The sequence below is a fragment of the Ambystoma mexicanum genome, chromosome 3q (assembly GCF_040938575.1).
Source record: "Ambystoma mexicanum isolate Mex_15411 chromosome 3q, UKY_AmexF1_1, whole genome shotgun sequence".
Taxonomy (NCBI): Eukaryota; Metazoa; Chordata; class Amphibia; order Caudata; family Ambystomatidae; genus Ambystoma; species Ambystoma mexicanum.
Genome location: NC_090926.1, coordinates 732,940,158 through 732,959,507, shown reverse-complemented (window position 1 = coordinate 732,959,507; position 19,350 = coordinate 732,940,158). Strand labels below are relative to the sequence as shown.

The following is a 19,350-nucleotide window of genomic DNA, read 5'->3' as shown; positions in this document are numbered from 1 at the left end:
TAACTTGAAGCATTGTGCCGCAGGCCAGCGGACTGGACTACATATAAGAGCGACTATTGGCTCAGTTCAGTCCTTTCCTCTTACTGGCATGCCTCGTCCAATGTCCCCCCTTGACGTCATGTGTCCCTTCCTACCCTTCCTCACCAGACACTGCAATCAACCAAGTCACAGATTCATCAAGAAAGAGTTCAGGGTCTTCTTAATCAGCAAATGGCAGCTCCTGTGCTCCGCTCCTGAGCTGTGCTCCAGCAGCCCTTTGTGTTGGAGGCCCGCACATTGCAGTTAGAGGATGCAGCAAGATGAAATGCGGTGGAGTAGAGAGAGCCCTTCTGCAAATGCACATGTCTAACTACAGCATCTGTGCGTTGACCCTTTCACTGATGTGGTGTATGCTGCTCGGGTTTAAACGGATTCCTTCAAATACTTAGTGTGACGTGCCAGTCACGATTGACGCATGCGCGAGCCTCGTTCTGGCTACTCTCATGCGTGTTTCAATAAATCACGCCCGTGCAGGCAGTTTCCGCCGGGACGCGGAACGGAACACATCGCGTCCTGTGTCTTCTTGTGTGCATGACTGCGTGCAAGCGTGAGTGCGGTACGACCCGAGGCACGGGCGTACACATAACATCTGGCGACGAAGGTGGTATGCAAGCGGAGCATTTGTTGACACGCCGCCGCGTGTCAATCATCATAACGCTACACCGCTGAGAGTTACGAACCCGGCGCGAACACAGCGGAGGTGTTTTCACGCACGGTAGGAGGCAGTAGCGGCCTGAAAAGGTGCTCGTGCACTGCTCGTGCCTGAAAATACATCTGAACAATTTTTGGAAACTCGGCAGTACTCACCATCCAGGAGGACTGCACCTGGACTAGTTGCCACTACACAAGGGGCAACTGAAGGGGTACACAGGCACAGGGGAAGGCCCTCGTCAACTCGAACATTCCATGATGACGCAGTGACCCAAGGTACGTCCACGGTTCACCCAAGTCAGGTTTGCGGCCTCTGAATCACCACGAGGTGCCTGTGCGACCTGTGAACATGGCGGATAGTGACAGCGAGGCAGAAACAGCGAGAGTGGTTGTAAGGAGACAACAGGGGGCTTTGTTACCCATGCAAGAATTTGACACGTTCGGTCCCCCTCCAAATTGGGCCCAAGATGGTTGTTGTGGATAAAAAAATTGGACATGTACTTTACGGCAACTGGGGAAACCAATGACGACGCTAAAATAGCCACTCTCCTATACTCAGTGGGCATGGACGTTCTGCGCTTTTATGAGTCCCTCAACCTGCAGGTAACCACCTATGATGCTGTTAAAACTGCTCTAAAAAACTACTTCATTCCATTGTCCAACGTGGACTACGAGAGATTTCTGTTTTGTGGTGAAAAACAGCAGGATGAGGAGTCACTTGACCAATTCTGCGCTTGCCTGCGACAAATGGCCACAACTTGTCGATGGGACAATGATGAGTCCATGATCAGGAATCAGGTCATCCAAGGCTGTAGCTCAGGCAAGCTACATAGGCAAGTGCTGAGGGAGCCTGGATGGTCTCTGCAACAGATTTTGGACAGCGGAAGAACCTATGAACTGGCAGAATCGAGGGGTGCCAAAATGGACGCCGCGGTGCGTCCGGGAAAGTCGGAAGATGCATTTGCCATTGGAAGGCAGTTGGCGTTGAAAGCCAAGTGGGGCCAGAAGCGCCAGGAAGCTGGTCCGATGCAAGGGGCGATGTCCATCTGCCAATATTGCGTATATGACCTGCCGCACTCTGAGGAGTGTCCCACCAAATCGAGATCATGTGGCAGATGCAATGGACCTGGACACTATGCCCGGATGTGTCGCACTCCCGCCCCAATAACTGTACAGACGGGCCGGGCGAGGGCACTTGGCAGGAGTTCGAGGGAGCAGAGGAGCATTGCAGCGTTAGAACAGGAAATGCAGAAGCTTAACATGGCCAAGGAAGAGGAGAACGAGGAGGATGAAGTGTTCTTCATTTCGAGCATCGTAACAGGGGCGAAAAAGAAGAGACAACCCAAGTGTGTCATGGACATTCAAGGGGTACCGACACAAGTGCTGGTTGACACGGGGGCCTCAGTATGTGCGCTGGTGTCCGATCACTACCAGACTATGCCGGGACCGCCAGTGCTAGATGTTTCGACGGCGAAAATGTTATCGTTTGGCGGAGACACGCTACTCCCGATCAAGGGCGTTTTCGTTGCACCTGTGTCCAAAGGCGGCAAGATCATAAAAGCCCGATTTTTTGTCACTGACGTGAGCCCTCACTCTCTACTCAGCTGTGCGGCATCGGAGGCCCTGGACCTAGTGCATTTTGCATAGGAGGTCTACCAAGTGGACATCGAGCATCTACTGGGCAAGTTCTCAGGAATTTAAGGGTGTGGGGAAGTTGAAGGCTCCCCCGGTACGTCTGCACATAGACGACACCATCAGACCTACGGCTCTCAAGCATCGCAGGATCCCATTTCACCTCCGAGAGAAAGTATAGGAGGAGCTCCGCTCGCTCATGCAGATGGACATTATCGAGAGGGTGGAAGGCCCAACACCCTGGGTCTCGCCCATCGTGGTGGCCCCCAAGCCAAAACAGCCCGGAGCGGTGCACATATGTGTAGATATGCGTCTCCCCAATGCCGCCATCAGGAGGGAGAGACACATTACGCCCACTCTTGATAATATTATTGGAGAACTGCAGGGCGCAAGAGTTTTCTCGAAATTAGATCTGCGAGCGGGCTATCATCAACTTGAGCACCACCCAGACTCCAGATTCATCACGACCTTCACGATGCATGAAGGTCTCTATCAGTTTAAGCGCCTGACCTTCGGCATTTCATCTGCAGCCGAAGTCTTTCAGACTACCATTAGGGGGGCGCTGGCTGGCCTCAAAGGTGTTTTGAATATGAGTGATGACATTTTAGTGTTTGCGGAATCGGAGACAGAGCACTTGAAAAGGCTGGAGTGCACACTGAGGAGGTTTGGATGATTTGGGTCTTACTCTCCACCGTGAAAAATGTGAGTTATTCAAAGACAGGATTTGGTTTTTTGGTTTCATTTTTCACGCCAGTGGTGTATCCCCTGATCCGGCTAAGATCAAGGACATTCGAGAGGCCGCAGCACCCCAGTCCCCCACCGAGGTGAGGAGCTTCTTGGGGGTGGTAAATTACTGCGGGCGTTTCATCAAAGATTTGGCCTCTTTGTCGGAGCCCCTCAGGGCGTTGACCAGGAACGACACCGTATGGACGTGGGAAAGGAAGGAGCAGGAGGCTTTTCAGCTCCTCAAGAATGCTTTGTCTGACAGGGACACCATGGCATACTTTAACCCGTCGGTGGAATCCGAGATTGTTGTTGATGCCAGTCCCGTGGGTGTTGGAGCGGTGCCGCTGCAGCCAGACAAAAGAGGGAACATGCGACCCATCGCTTATGCGAGCAAAGCGCTTTCGGACACGGAGAAGCGCTACTCGCAGATTGAAAGAGAAGCTTTGGCCATCCTATGGGGCTGTCGCCATTTTCGTCTTTACATTCTGGGAAAGCCTGTTGTGGTGGTGACAGACCACAAGTCGTTGCTGCCCATCCTGGCGGGCGCGTCATCCAAGCCGCCGCCCAGAAATGAGCGTTGGATGTTGGCCCTGATGGAGTTTGGGGTTAGACTTGTGTACAGGCCAGGGACCAATAACCCGGCGGACTACCTCTCGCGTCACCCCAGCACTGGGAGTGTGGAGAAAAACGACGAGGTGGCTGACTGTCAAGGGCTACTCTGTCACGTGGTGGAAGGTGCGTTACCCGTGGCGCTATCGAGACTTGCCATAGCGACGGAGTCGTCCAAGGATGAGGTGTTCCACATCATCAAGGCTGCAGCGAGAAGTGGAGACTGGAGAGAGGTACTAAGAAACAACTCCAGGCGGCAGGCAAACGCCCAGAAAGACCTTCAGGCACTTTGGAAGGTAAGGGATGACCTGTCCATTTCGGATGACGGATTGCTGCTGAGCGGGAGACAAATCGTGATCCCACAGGCTCTAAGGAATCGCATCCTGGAGTTAGCACACATTGGCCATCAAGGGGTCATTAAGACCAAAGCGAGGCTCCGACCCAAGGTGTGGTTCCCGAATCTTGAAGGGATGGTCGAGCGTTTTGTGAAAAGGTGTTTGCCATGTCAAGCAGCGGCTCCAGGGGACAAGGCCCCACCGATCAGCTCCATGGAACGGAGCGAAATGCCCTGGGGAACTGTCCACATGGATTTTGGGTCGACAGGTCGGGGCATGTATTTCTTAGTGGCCGTAGACCAATGGTCTAGGTATCCTGAGGTGGAAGTCGTGGAATCCACTGCAACGGAGTACACCACCAGTGCCTTAGATAAAATGTTTGCGACCCATGGGTTCCCAGAAATAATATGCTCTGACAATGGGCCCCCATTTACCGGCAATCTGTTCGCCCAATACCTCAAGGATAGAGGCATCCATCACCGCAGAGTATCGCCTCTGTGGCCTCGTGCCAATGGAGAAGCTGAGAGGCTAATGCGTACTTTGAAGAAAGTGCTAAGAATATCCGCTCATGGGGGTGATGAACTTCAGAAGAAGCTTGTGGAATTCCTAAGAGAATACAGGACCACCCCCCCCCCCGCACCAGTCAACCGGGGTGGCTCCCGCGGAAGCACTGTTTGGACGCTGCCCGTGTGGCATGAAATGGAGGGCCATTGACAACGAGAAAGTAAGAGAGGAGCGCGAGGCACGCAATCAGAGGGAAAGTGAAAGAAGGGGTCTACAAGACAAAGAAGTGCGTGTAGGTGATTCAGTGATAGTCCGGAACTGTCACCAAGAGGGCAAACTGTCTTTGCCGTATGAGCCACACCCATGGAAGGTCACGCACGTGAAAGGGACCATGGTGATGGCGGCCTGTGAACGTGGCACGGTCACCCGCAACAGGTCTTTCTTCAAGAAGGTGGACACCTCGTCGGAAACCTGTGATCCCGGAGAGAGCCCTGACTCCCAAGCGATCCCAGAGGGTCCGGCTGAAGATGGCCCGAGGTCTGCAGTCCCATGTGGAGAGTCCCAGCGAAACCATGCCAAGTACCTCGAGGTATCCAGTGCACAGAGACCGCAGACCGCCTGATCACCTCAAGGACTATGTCCTGGACTCGGGAGACTGAGCCGAGATCATGGGAGACTTCCAATTAGCGAGAGAAAATGTTTATGTGTTATAAGTTTGCACTGTTGGTGGAATATAATATTATATTGTGTTTTTCGTTAAAGAAAAAAAGGAATGTGACGTGCCAGTCACGATAGACGCATGCGCGAGCCTCGTTCTGGCTACGCGCATGTGCGTTTCAATAAATCACGCCCGTGCGGGCAGTTGCCGCCGGGACGCGGAACGGAACACATCACGTCCCGTGTCTTCTTGTGTGCATGACTGCGTGCAAGCGTGAGTGCGGTACGACCCAAGGCACGGGCGTACACATAACACTTAGGAGCCATGAATTTCCGAAGGAAAATGATGCTTCTACATGTATCCTGGCCTGTTAACATTGGCACGATTTACCCATGTGTTTTGGGTGCCACCAAGAGCCCGGTTGATTGCACTTTTAGCGCGGTGCAAAGTGACCTTGCACTGGTGCAAAGTGACTTTGCACTGCCAACAAACATCCTGATTGACAGAGCGGCGCAACGCGTTTTTTTTTACAGTGAAAGCTGACTTTGCACCAGTGCATAGACACTTTGCACCGCGCTAAAAGTTCCACGACTCGGGCCACAGGTGTAGTGAAGAAAAACGCGCGCCCTTATTTTCACCATAACCCAATATTCAGCAGTCCAGGGTGCCCTTCCTGGCGCAGCCTTTCGGCGGGGGGTGGGGGTATTGAGTTGCCCTATGCGGGACGTACATGTTCCATTTATCTCCAGTGGTAAAGTTTCTGCTGCCAGCATCCTGCCACGGGAAATGCACTCACTGGTGCCGGTGTACATCAGCACTGCACTAAGTAGCCATTGCCTCCCCTGTGTTTACAAACCCCCGTACACTGTCCTTCAAATGATGGCTGTTCCCTCGTGGACGCCCCATGCGAGGCGTAGGAGTAACACGAATTCAGTGCCTGGGTTCTAACCAGAATGCACAGCGAGACGTGCTGGGGTCTGATCCGTGAATAGGAGCGGCGAGATCCGCCTCAGTTCCTCAGACATTCAGAGCATGTCCGGTTATGAGTCACACTCCAGTTTGGAGGAGGCGGGTATTTGGCGCCATTGACTGGTTCTCGGAGGCCTGGGCCCAGCCGTCTTCTAGTTCGCTCTTAGAACTGACTACTCGAATCCGTGCAATCACTTGTCAGGTGTTGTGTCTGAATTGCTGGCAGGACTGTGGCAGAGCCAATCACAGGGCACAACAGTTCCTCTGAAAATATGGAAGGGTTGGGACTGAGTCAGTCACACGTCATGCCTCTGAAAAACTGGTGGGATTAGTGATGCACTGAATGTTTGCATTTAGACCACTATGGCACCTGCGCAGGCCTATATCCAAGGGGCCACTGGGGAAAGCAGCACTTAAAACAACCGTAGCGCGGTTAGCCGGCACACACAGTGACGACACTGTGAACGTTCGGTAACTTGACAGCACATCAATGGTGCTCGATAATCGTAGGCCCATAACAGCCTACATTTCAAAATCAAAATTCCTGAGATGTATGCCCCGCCCACAGCCACGCAAGACTCCGCCCATTTACACACGGCTCCGCCCACAAGCCCCGCCCACCTGTCAAAAGGGTAAACTCGGTTGTTGTAGCGTTTGCTTACTATAGCATTGAAAATAATTCATTCAATGCTTTAGTAAGCAATATGAAGGCGCGCCGCCGCCGAAATAATAGTGCTTTCAATCCATGTCATTGGATTGAAAGCACTATTTTTGCTGCAGCGGCGCCCTCAGTGTGCTTACTATAGCATTGAATGAATGATTTTCAATGCTATAGTAAGCAAAATGAAGGCGGCGCCGCCAGCGAAATAATAGTGCTTTCAATCCATGTCATTGCATTGAAAGCAACATTATTTAGCGCCGCCGCCTTCGTTTTGCTTAAAATAGCACTAAAAATCATTCATTCAATGCTATAGTAAGCAAAATGAACGTGGCACCGCCGCCGTAATAATAGTGCTTTCAATCCAATGATATGGATTGAAAGCACTATTATTATAGTGGTGCAGGAAGTGGGCACGAACATTTTCGCGCCGGGTCCCGTCATATTCTCCACCTGATTGGCTACTGGCGGCAGCCAATCAGGTGGAGAATATGACCGGAAAGAATCTCAAAATTCCTGCGATTCAAGGAACTTTTCCGGAGACCTGGAGAAATGCTTGAAATTCCGGAGTCTCCGGAAAAATCTGGAGGTTTGTCAGGTATGCGTAGGCCCCTCTGCAATGACGCCACGCAGCCTAAGAAAGTGGTGAACATCCTGCGCGATGAGGCACTATACAAATGACAATTACATTACTCTTCTGTGGTGGCATCATTTGCCCCGAGCAGGAAGGACAGAGGGGCATCAGAAGTGCATCTTGTAGCACCAAATCTCTGGCAACTGGGTAGGCTCATGTAAGGCCAGCAAGGCTGGATGGAGAGGGGGGACATGGGATGTGGGTTGGGATGTGCCCCAACTTGGTGTGGCAGATTATGGCATAAATGACTGGATCATGGTCCAGTGGGCACACCAGGTTGAAGTAATGATGGGCTAGAAAGCAATCCAATAATGTGTGAGTGGTACAGGGCTGCGGTCTATAACTCACGCTGTATCCTCCTGGTGGTACAACAATGACGTTTTTATTCTGCTACCGACATTAAAAATATTTTATATATATAGGGTTCAAAATTAAGATTTGATAAGCACGAGCTAAAAGCAGCTCCTAGTTACCCAGCAATAACCAGTGACCAGGAGACGTCATTGAGGAACCAGGTGCTAGCGTTCCGCAAATCGAACTAACACATAAGATGCAAACATATCACATTATTCGTTATTTATGACCCCTTAGGATTTAAATGTCACATAGATGTGTCCTAATGATTATTTAACAATTATCCCAAATGCACAAAGTTAAATCCACATAGGTGTGTTTGTTTAGCATTGTTTGGCCTGGGAGCCAAAAGTAGCTCCTAGTAGCGGGTGGTGTCAAGCTAACCAGGCTCTTCTAGGCCACAAGCAGGAGCTAAATACCTCCCAGCTTCCCTCAATTTGGAACCATATATATTATATATATATACACACATATATATATATATAAATATTTATACAAACATATATATTTTAAAAGCATAATTCCAATGAGTCTTATAAATACAAATGAATTAACCAAACCTAAATCTCTTTGCATTGTTAATAAAATGTGCCACTCATAGTACAACATGGGCGCTCAAACTTGTCTTTAGAGATTCCCTTCACGTTTTAATTCCAAATCTATGAAAATGTGGTTTGATAAAACTTTCCCTTAAAATCGTATATTTTGTGCAAAACAGCAAAAAGTATGATGGTCATCAATTCCCCCCAATTCTGCAGTCACAGATCAGCACCAAGGTTTGTCCCCGGCAACCGAAGGGCATTTATAAACGCACACTGGCTAACAAGGATTGTAACCTCTGAAGAAGTATGGAGATCAGACCATCTTCTGAAAGTAAGGGGTCCTTTATCCTTATCAAAAAGTTAAAGAACTACAATTATTTGCATTGGCCAAATCGTTGGCAAGCCGGTCCGCTACGGCTGCCATCTTGATTTTTCTCTGGAAATCGAGCATCGGTTTAACAAATCCACAGGATTCGGTAGGTCCCACCTAGCACGCCACCAAGGAGAATAATATTCTTGGAGGCCACCAAGGAGAGTGACTTGGTGTCCCCCTCCTTTGCCTACTTCCGTAATTGCATGTTTAATATTCTTGGAGGCCACTAAGGAGAGTCACTTGGTGTCCCTCCTTTGCATACTTCAGTAATTGCATGTTTAATATTCTTGGAGGCCACCAAGGAGAGTGACTTGGTGTCCCTCCTTTGCCTACTTCCATAATTGCATGTTTAATATTCTTGAAGGCCACCAAAGCGAGTGACTTGGTGTCCCTCCTTTGCTTACTTCCGTAATTGCATGTTTAATATTCTTGGAGGACACCTAGGAGAGTGACTTGGTGTCCTCCTCCTTTGCATACTTCAGTAATTGCATGTTTAATATTCTTGTAGGCCACCAAGGAGAGTCACTTGGTGTCCCCCTCCTTTGCCTACTTCCATAATGGCATGTTTAATGTTCTTGGAGGCCACCAAGAAGAGTGACTTCGTGCCCCCCTCCTTTGCATACTTCTGTAATTGCATGTTTAATATTCTTGGAGGCCACCCAGGAGAGGGACTTGATGTCCCTCCTTTGCCTACTTCCATAATTGCATGTTTAATATTCTTGAAGGCCACCAAAGAGAGTGACTTTGTGTCCCCCTCCTTTGCATACTTCAGTAATTGCATGTTTAATATTCTTGGAGGCCATCCAGGAGAGGGACTTGGTGTCCCTCCTTTGCCTACTTCCGTAATTGCATGTTTAATATTCTTGAAGGCCACCAAAGAGAGTGACTTTGTGTCCCCCTCCTTAGCATACTTCAGTAATTGCATGTTTAATATTCTTGGAGGACACCAAGGAGAGTGAGTTGGTGTCCCCCTCCTTTGCCTACTTCCGTAATTGCATGTTTAATATTCTTGAAGCCCACCAAGGAGAGTGACTTTGTGTCCCCCTCCTTTGCATACTTCAGTAATTTTATGTTTAATATTCTTGGAGGACACCAAGGAGAGTGACTTGGTGTCCCCCTCCTTTGCCTACTTCCGTAATTGCATGTTTAATATTCTTGAAGCCCACCAAGGAGAGTGACTTAGTGTCCCTCCTTTGCTTACTTCCGTAATTTCATGTTTAATATTCCTGAAGGCCACCAAGGAGAGTGACTTGGTGTCCCTCCTTTGCATACTTCAGTAATTGCATGTTTAATATTCTTGGAGGCCACCAAGGAGAGTGACTTGGTGTCCCTCCTTTACCTACTTCAGTAATATTCTGATTTGTGATCTTCACAACTGTTTTTTTTTGCCAAATATCTGAGGCAAGTGAAGTGAATGGAGGGGTACCCTACTGCAGCCTAAATGCAGATCTCAGAGTGCAGTTGGGAGCACCCAAAGGAGTCCTTAGAAATCCCGTCTGGACTATTTCCAAAGGCCCCGCTGCAGAGTACCCCCACAGTCCAGCTTCATAGAGAGCAAGCCAGGAGGTTTTAGCATTGGCGACCTGGATAAAATTCATAGGTACTTGGGCAGCAACTTTACGATAAAATGTCCAAGGTTTCCCAATCCTTAGATTTAACATGTTCCAAGACATTCGTTTATCCGCTACCCAAGAACCATTTTAGGGGGGGCTGAGGGGTTCAACTCGAAATGAGGGCGGGAAAGATTCGACCCTCACTCGGGGGTGGGCTGGCCATTGGGGAACTCTGGAGATTTCCTGCACCCTGGGCCTCTTTCGTGGGGTATTTCCAAATGTTCTCATAGGAAAAGGGTTGGGCTTGCTGAAAATGTGTAATATGGGACTGGTCTGTGATGTGTTTAAGGAATTGTTAAAAAACTTATTGGAAATGCATGTGGAATGTCTTTAACTTTAGTACCTGTTGTACTAGAAGTATTGTATTCCTTTTATATGTGTTGTATTGGTTTGTATTTTTTTGTAAATATTTGAAAAGTTGTGTATCAACTAAATCAAATTAATAATAATAAAAAAAGGTAATATGGGACACTTTGAACATTATTTCCGGGGCATATTCTGGTTCCCAGTCAATCCCAGCCCTCACTTTTAATAAGATGTGCGCTGTGCGCATCGCCCCCCCCCCCCCCCCCCCTCTGCCTACTGGTGGATGACATGTAAACCATCACACTGAATGGCGTGTGAAACCATTCCCAATCCAAAAAATGTGCTTTCAGCAGGCCCTGCTGAGCCGCCCAAAAGCTGAGCGCAGGCCTGGCAGGGAAATAGCGCATGCGTGGCCAATCACGGGGACAAACGCGCGCTTTAAACCGTCTCATTCCTCGCTGGAAATGCACACTTCGCAAAGTCGCAGCTGCTTTAAAATAAAGCCAATATAAAATAACCAAGGAAGCGGCTGGGGCAGTGGTTTTGCGCCCTTAATTGATATTTTGGGGGCAGCAACATGGAAAATCAGAAGGCTGTCTAAGCCAGGGTTCCTCTGTGAAAATACCTAAAGTCAAAAGAGTGAAAGTAAAAGGAGAGCACCGTGAAAACATTGAATGTAAAAAATATGAATCTCAGTTATAACTACAAGGAGAGCTTTAAAAGTGAAGGATTTAGGTCAATAACATGCATTTCAATTGTTTACTGAAAAGGTGAATGCCTCACCTTAACTCTCCTCTGCATAAACCCTACTTCCAAAATCTCCTAATCCCGCCCAAAAACACTGTTCTGGATTTCCTCTCGTCTCCCCTACCCCATACCCTTCCTGCATGCAACACTGTAACTTTCAAAGATGTGTTCTAAACATTACTCTTTTTTAAACTCAGTCACCATTTTCAGATTCGAAATTAGAGTTTTCGAGATTGTTCCTTCGACGTTGTGGGCACGGTACCCTTTTCAATGTTAATTCCGGGCGAGGGTTGCGCGCTCGGGGCCTGTGGAAAGGAAGCCACAGCAGGCATTCCGAGAACAGGGTGCTAGCTCTGGGAGGGAGCAGGCGGCAATCCCACGTCCAATGTGAGGCAGTTCATTTGAGCTCTCAGTAGTAATCATGGCAGGAGACTGCCTGCAGATGAGATGTGTGTGGGTGGATGACCTTCAGCGGCAGGCCGGCTCTGGAGGAGACACATTTGACAGGCATAAAATGGCAGCCCACTTTGAAAGGACCCCCGTGCGCCCCAGTCGGACTGGTGTGATCAATGGGATGGGCCGCAATTCTTCCTCGGGACAGCGCTTCTGAAAGACCTGTGGGGGGGCTGCTTCGAGGGGGGGGGCTGCTGGAGGCATTGTATTTATTTATTTATTTATTTATATAGTTATAAACCGCACCGAACCCGGGGGCATCGTCAAGCCTAGTGGAGCTTCAACTTGCAAATTAACTCAGGCCGCCAAGGTGGGAGGTGAGAGTTCTTCACTGGGGATTGGGTTTCTGAAAGGCCAGCAGGGCCAGCCCTAGTGATGGTGTAACCTGGAAATTAAGTGAGGCTTTCTGTGTGGAGGCCTGGTATGGGTAGCAGGTCTGCTCGGCGGACACTGCGCCTGAAAGGCCCGTTGGGCTGGGAGGAGGTCAGTCGCATATCGAAGCTAAGGACGGTGTTTTCCTGGAATAGTGCTTCTGAACGGCCGGCAGGGTTGGGGGAGGCTCGGTCACTCGTTGGGCCGTTGTCTCTGTAACCCCGGTAGGAATGGAATGGGGGCCAGTCGTTGACATGTCACGCCAGACCACAGAGATGAAAGGTGACGGGGCACTGACTGCTTGCCTGGAGGAAAAGTGGGAGATTTCTCGAAAGGCCTGCGTTTCTAGATCGGCGGGGCTGTGGCGGAGTCGGCACTGGTCCCCGGCAGTAGCTGACCTTACGGACAATGCTTCCATGTAGTAGAAAGAACCACCACAGTGACCGGAGGAAGCAGCAGAAAAGAGGCAGCGCGCATGTCATTTTGCCTACACCGCTCCATCTGTAGAGTTTCGATGTTTAGCCATGTGTGGTGGGGGCTGACCTTAACTGCTGTGGCACCCAGGTGAAGAGTTCCACTCCTGACTCCCACCCAAGACACGTGTAATCTTCGTCAAATCTCTGTATATATCTAGTCTCAAAGCCTAAATCCCCTTGTCTGCAAATTATACCCAATAAAACCATTACAACCAGTCGTAGTGAGGGCTGTCATCATCTATTACAGTGGCACCGGAGCACCCAGGGGTAAAGACGCGCCTACTCACCTGTCTCTCCTCTTGGTCCCGCTCGGCTGGATCCTGGTGGCCATGGGCAGTGCCAGTCGGTTCATCGTCGTCCTCCTCGTCCACCCTCAGTACTTGGTCTACGGCCCCACTACCTTGTACCCGGACTCCCCGCGAGAAGTCCAGCGCCCCGCGGGCCCACTTGTTGTCTTCCGCTTGATACCCATGTGCCACTTTCTCATCTGTGTCTCTCTCCTCCTCTGCCCTCTGAGCCTCTCTTGCTTTACGCACCTCTTCTGCCCTTTGAGCCTCTTCTGCCCTCCGCGCCTCTTCTACCTTCCTTGCCTCTTCTGCTCTTCGAGCCTCTTCTGCCCTCCGCGCCTCTTCTGCCCTCCGCGCCTCTTCTACCTTCCGTGCCTCCTCTGCCCTCCGAGCCTCTTCTGCCTTCCGTGCCTGTTCTGCCTTACGTAACTCTTCAGCCCTCCTAGACTCTTCTGCCTTCCGTGCCTCTTCTGCCTTTCGTGCCTCTTCTGCCCTCCGAACCTCTTCTGCCTTCCTTGCCTCTTCTGCCTGCCGAATCTCTGCTGCCTTCCGTGCCTCTTCTGCCTTGCGTGCCTCTTCTGCCCTCCGAACCTCTTCTGCCTTCCGTGCCTCTTCTGCCCTGCGAACCTCTTCTGCCCTCTTATTCTCTTTCGCTCTCTCGGCCTCTTCTGTCCTCTGGCGCTCCTTTACCCTTAGTAGTTCCTGGGCCCCCTTGTCCTCCTCTATCCCCTGGTCCTCTTGTTCCCCCGGGTCCTGTTCCTCTTTCTGCACCTCGTCTGACTCTTCCTCCTCTATCCTGCCCTCCCCTGTGCCCGCGTCTGCCTTCTTCTCGTCCTCTTTGGACGATCTCATTTTCACGAAGACCGAAGCCAGGATCACAGCCAGGACTGTGAACAATAAAGGCACCGCGAAGTAAAGCTCCGTCGAACCCTCCATCCTTGCTCCTGCCTCGGCTTCGGCGTGTGTGTGTGGGTCACTGGCTTTCCACGGCCCCGCTGGCTGTCTCTGAGTGCTCAGCCCCGCCTGCAGCAAATGGAGTGTCCTGGCTCTGCCCGCCCTCCCCGAGTGGCCGCCTCTGAGTGCTGGGTTGCCTGGAGCCTTGCCTGCTGCCCCTGGTTCAGCTTGCTCTCTGCGAGTGCGGGTTTCGTGCTAGAGTCTGCGTGCTTCCCCGGCTCGCTCGTGTGTCCTGCAAGTGCTGCCAAGCCCTGCTAGAGGGTTTGATGGAATAGTCTGCCCCACTTCCTGCTGTTCTATGCCAGCACCAAGGGCTACAGGCACTACCTGTCGGCCAGTGCTGCCCGAGCCTGCTCTGCACTGCTGTTTGCTCGCCGGCTTTGTTCAGTGCTGGCTGCAGCAGCAGCAGTTCTCTGCAAGGCTCTCTGCTTGCTTGCTGGAGTGCCAGGGAGAGCAGCAGAATCTGCTGGCGGGGTGCCGGCTTCCACAGCATCACGTCATTTCCCAGCGATCCTCCCCTTAGCAGGCAGACACCCGCTCTCCTGCTCTCCTCCTCCTCTAGCCCGGCAGGGAGGGTGCTGGCACACAAGCGCAGGCTGCCACACCCCAGAAAACTTTGGGTGTGCCCAGGCGGCTGCAGTGCTTGGGGGAATCACAATAATGAGCGGCTCTGCCCCTGCAGTGCATTTTTTTAGGGGAAGTTGCCCACTCCCAGCTGCTCTAAAGCAGTATGGGATCATTGTAAATTGAGTTGGGCCGGCCCCAGGGGATTAATCGTGATGCTAAATCGAGGGGGGCGCTCATTAGGGGGCAGGGCCTAAGTGTGTGTGTACTTAGGCCCTGCGCCCTAACGAGACCCACACCTCGAGAATGGGAGGTAGGAGCCAGGGGGGCTGGTGAAAGCAGTGGAGCTGGGGGGCAGATGGCATTATTACTTTTGGTGCAGCAACAAAGGTGTGGCACCAGTGTGCCCTCCGCTCTCACACGCAACATTCAAGGCGTTTTGTGGTTAAAAACCAAGGGCTCCTTGAATGAAAGGGCTGCCTGCTGCATGATGACTCTGTACTCCGAAACAGGAGGAGGGTTGGAGGGTCCAGCTTTTATTTCCACATAGTTATCACGTGTTGTACCATTCTCTAGTAGGGTTGCATAGCATCTGGTGGACGGTTTGGTCTTAAGACCACAAATTAAACAGAGCCATTGGGATTGTAACCTCTCTTTATTCCCCTCTACGGCATAGTGACTTCCCCGGGCTCTAGTAGCCAGCTCCTCTTGCTCCCTTCTTCCCATGCAGTCCCCCTTCTGTTTTATCCTTAAGGTCGATCCGCCCTTAAGGTCGTCCTCTGTCATTTCACCTGCCACATCATGTATCATGAAGCCTTGTTTAAAAGGTTTCAGCAGAGGCGCCACCAAGGGGGGCCACGGCCACCCTTATAAAAACACTGGCCCCCCATCGGCCCACCTGCCAGTTATGTGTTTGTTTTGGTGTGCCACCCCAGTGACCTCTTCAGGCCACCCCTATGAAAAATGTCTGGGGCGCCACTGGGCTTCAGGCTGCATGATGACTCTTTATTTTTTTTTTTTTTTGTATTTTATTGGTTTAAATTCAAACCTTTAAAATGTTTTATAACACATGTGAAACTTTAAAATTACATTGAGTATTTCAAGTCCCCCCCAAATAGCCCCCTCTTTGTAGTCTCATATTCAAGCGTTACACCGCATTTTCCTTAACACCTGGTGTACAGTTGGAATGGTGCCGACCTTTGGTCACTCATTATTGTCTTTTAATCTCTCTTCTATCACTGCCAGGAAGGAGGTCAAAGGTATAATTAATTTCATGTCTAGCCCATTCCACATAGTCTGCCACCACTTGTCCGCGCATGCTGATAAATTATTGTCATTCCATCGTCCCAGGTGAATTGATCTTACATCTTTCAGAACAGCGCAGAACAAGACTAAATGTTTGAGAGATTCCAGCTCGTTTTTACACAACCGACAGGTTGGAGTCATATGTGCATTACACGCCCAATGTCCAATTCTGTCTTTAGTTTTCATTGCGTTTAGCCTAAAGAGCATAAATGATCTTCTTGCTTTTGGGTTAGGAAAACGAGTTAGATATTTTTGGAGGATGCCGTGTCCTCTTGCTTCAGCGGGACAATCTTTCATCGCTTTGACGTTGTTACGTTCACTGCATGTGTTTATCCAATCCACACGCCATACTTTCTTTTTGGCCGCTGTGGGGGTTGTGAGTAAAGTGATGACTCTTTATTCGGAAACAAAAGGAGAGACTGGGCCCTGCAGCCCTCCTCCTGTTTCGGAGCTCAAAGTCATCTGGCAGCCATGTAGCCAAAGCCACGGTTGCACTGGCTGTCTGCAGATGTCAGTACTTTCGAAGCCGGAGCTGCATGAGGTGTCGGCATGGCCGGGGTTATTCAGGGTGTGCCCCAGCAGGGCCCTGGTTCGGGAGCCCTTTCGGAAGACTGCCAGGGCTTGGCCCAAGCAGGGCCCGGCCTTCTTAAAGCCCTGGTCGACCCTCACCGAACACCCCTGTCCCCCAGGCGCATACTATAACATAATTCGCACAAACATATCCGAACATTCAACCCTTAAGTAGCTGGAACCGTAAGCGCAAGGATAAGGAGGAGCCATCCTGTGGTACCAATGCATCACGTAATTCCCCACGCCCATGTGTAGTGTCATGAGGGCTCCCGGGGTTGGGGGGGCAGGACCAATCCAAGAGACTGCACGTGTACATACAAAAGACGCTCATTCATGAGGGAACGGCCACCGTAGAGAGCAAGCTCTGCTCGCCAGCATTGCGAGGAGTTGCCATCGGCAAGGGTGCTGTATCTGGTAGCCGGAGAAAAGTTCGGGGTAAAACTGCATGCACAAAAATGCCGAATTTTGCAGTGGAAAAAATAACTAAAAACCATAATTTTGATGCAGGGGGGCGCAGGGGTGTCCACTGCTCCCCCTGGCCAATAGAAAGGAACGCAGGAGACAAAAAGAGTTTTTAAGAAAAAAAGGAACCTGCAGCGGATGTTCCGCCCCTCAATCTTGAGGCACAACTCACATCGCAGGGAGAGCACAGCGGGGAAGGACAAAAGGTACGTTTGGCGGAGGAAAGGCTTAGGGGTGTGGGGGAAGAGGGGATAGTGACTCATGGTAGTTTAAAACCTTTTCTTATTGGCTCTGTATACAATTCGCCACTGGATGGCTCTCCACGGACTCATGCGTAACTCTTCAATAAATGCAAGTAATATTTCTCCCGGCTTGCAAAGCCATCCCTTCCCTCTCCTATCTCCTTCCCGCCTGTCCTTCTTGCTCCCTGGGGTCCTCTTTTATAGCGACCGTAGACTGCAGCGATTCATCACTAACACTGCCTTTGCTGCTTGTATTAACCTCTTCAACATTCAGAAAATGTGTTATTGTCTTACTAACCATTCTACAAAAACTCTAAACTCCACTCTTGTGTCTGGCAAGCCCAACTACTGCTCATGCCTACTCCGTTGGATTGCTCTACTTCTTCTCAACTTTGCTACCCACACCCTCTACAACCTACACAGATCCTGTCCCACTTCTACCTACTGACAACATGATTGTTGGCTCTCCATTCATAACCGCTCTCATTTCAAGTTCCTTCTCCTAGTCTACAACGTGATCCATGGTCTTGCTCCTCAGTACCTGATCGTGCCCTCTGACCTAACTATGCTCGCAACCTCAGTTTCCCATACACTTCCTGTGCCTGCTCTTGCTTCTGCTTTCTCCCAGCGCGCCCCACTTCATTGGAACCCATTGTCCAGAACAAAGCCAGACCAACTTTGGTCCCTTTCAAGGCTCAGCTTAAACTCACTTACTTGCTAAAAAAAGGGCTGCTCCTGTCCTCTTTCCCATCCTTCTTACCTGACCTCACAATTGCCTTCATCTTTTTATTAAAGTTTTAAGATACAAAACAAGAGCAAGGCTCTCAATGTGAGAGGCCACCACTCTATTTAGCCAAAAATACAACGTCACATAACCAATCATCAACATGGGCCTTTCTGACAGTCCTCCTTAACATGGGGGGGGGGGGGCAGGGGAGAGAAAATATAAGCATATGGATTGTCCATGATTTGTTCGAATCAGAAAACTGAAAGTCATTTAAACGAAAATTACTTTCGTTTTTTTCTCCCCCAGCCATTTCTGACAGCCTGCACCCACCTCCCCTTACTTACCTTTTGGCGGCACACTTCGCTGTGTGCCGCCCACTCATCCATTCCGCTGCAAGGCCGGCTCCCATCACTTATGTGCATGGCAACCGGCACAGCGGGGTCCTTTTTCTTTTAAAAAAAAACTTTATTGTTTAGGTCGCAGGGGACACCCCCACATCCTCCATTGCGATGATAGTGAACAAGGGTGCGGGGGGCACCCCCGCAACCCCTCGCTCCCCTTGTTCTCTATAATCAAACAGGATATTTATTCAACATTTTCGGCTGTTGGTAATTTTCCTTCATCCGAAATTCGAATAAATATCCCCATTTTTTGTGGTCTTTTCTACAGATTCCAGCATATGTCTAGGCAGTGGGACAGTGAGAACACTTCCAGACCCCCATTGAATGAATAGGTGCACATTCCTTAAGAAAAGCAAACTGTTAGCTAGCATTTGCAAAACCATCCATCACCTTACGCATCTTATGTCATAACCTTGAGGTGTCACTCAAAACTATGTGAAAACCTTAATGGTGCTTAGGGATGTCACTACTGAAATCTTCAATCAACAAACAAATTCAGTCAGAGAACACCCCGATGCCTCTTTTTTGATAAAACGCTCCACGCAAGATGACACCATGCGCTTATAAAATATAGTGACACTTCTTCCTATTTTCCATGATCTCCCAGAAGCCAAATATCTATTCAATAATTCCAAACCCGTCTAGCAGCCCACACAGGGGAAATAACGAATGGGATTGAGTACAAGAGATTGAAGAGCTGTATGTATCACATTATTCTCTTGAATATATGTCCCTTCTCTATGTTCATTGTGGTTTTCACACGGATTGATTTTTAGTTCCTCTTCTACTCTCTGTGTCCCCAAAAAGATATTCTTTATCCTTCCAAGTCACCCTCAGTTTGACAGGTCAGAGCAACCCTCAAGACAGGAAAGAGATTTTAAGAAAATTGAGTTTCCTCCTTTTGCTTTCCATCACAGGTGCTAAATCAGGAAAGAGGAGAATCCTGTAGTCTTGATATTTCCAATTTCCGTTTGTGGCTACCTCTTTCAAAATTCTCTCTCTAGTGCATCTGATAGCTTAATAATGAGCGTTGGGCCAACTGTCGACCCTACAGTCTGATTGGAGGCATGCGTCTTGATTCTGTAACATTTGTCCACAAAAATGGGGTGTCTCTCCACCTCTAGGTCGAGCAAGTCCGGCAGCCAGTTGGTGATGAAGGTAGTTGGGTCCTCCCCCCTCCACACCGT

General features: G+C 50.0%; 1 protein-coding gene across 4 annotated transcripts in view; it reads right to left on the bottom strand.

Moving 5' to 3' along the window:
* MXRA7 (matrix remodeling associated 7) overlaps positions 1-14,357 on the bottom strand; it is a 309,537-nt gene extending 295,180 nt beyond the window's left edge. For 3 of the 4 annotated variants that reach the window (XM_069654667.1, XM_069654668.1, XM_069654666.1), the window contains exon 1: positions 12,939-14,011. In XM_069654667.1, the coding sequence (XP_069510768.1) occupies positions 12,939-13,874 (936 nt within the window). In that variant the 5' untranslated portion in view covers positions 13,875-14,011. Of the gene's footprint in view, positions 1-12,938 lie in introns of all 4 variants that reach the window. The other variant, XM_069654665.1, reaches the window with a different exon arrangement.
* Positions 14,358-19,350: the final 4,993 nt, after the last annotated feature.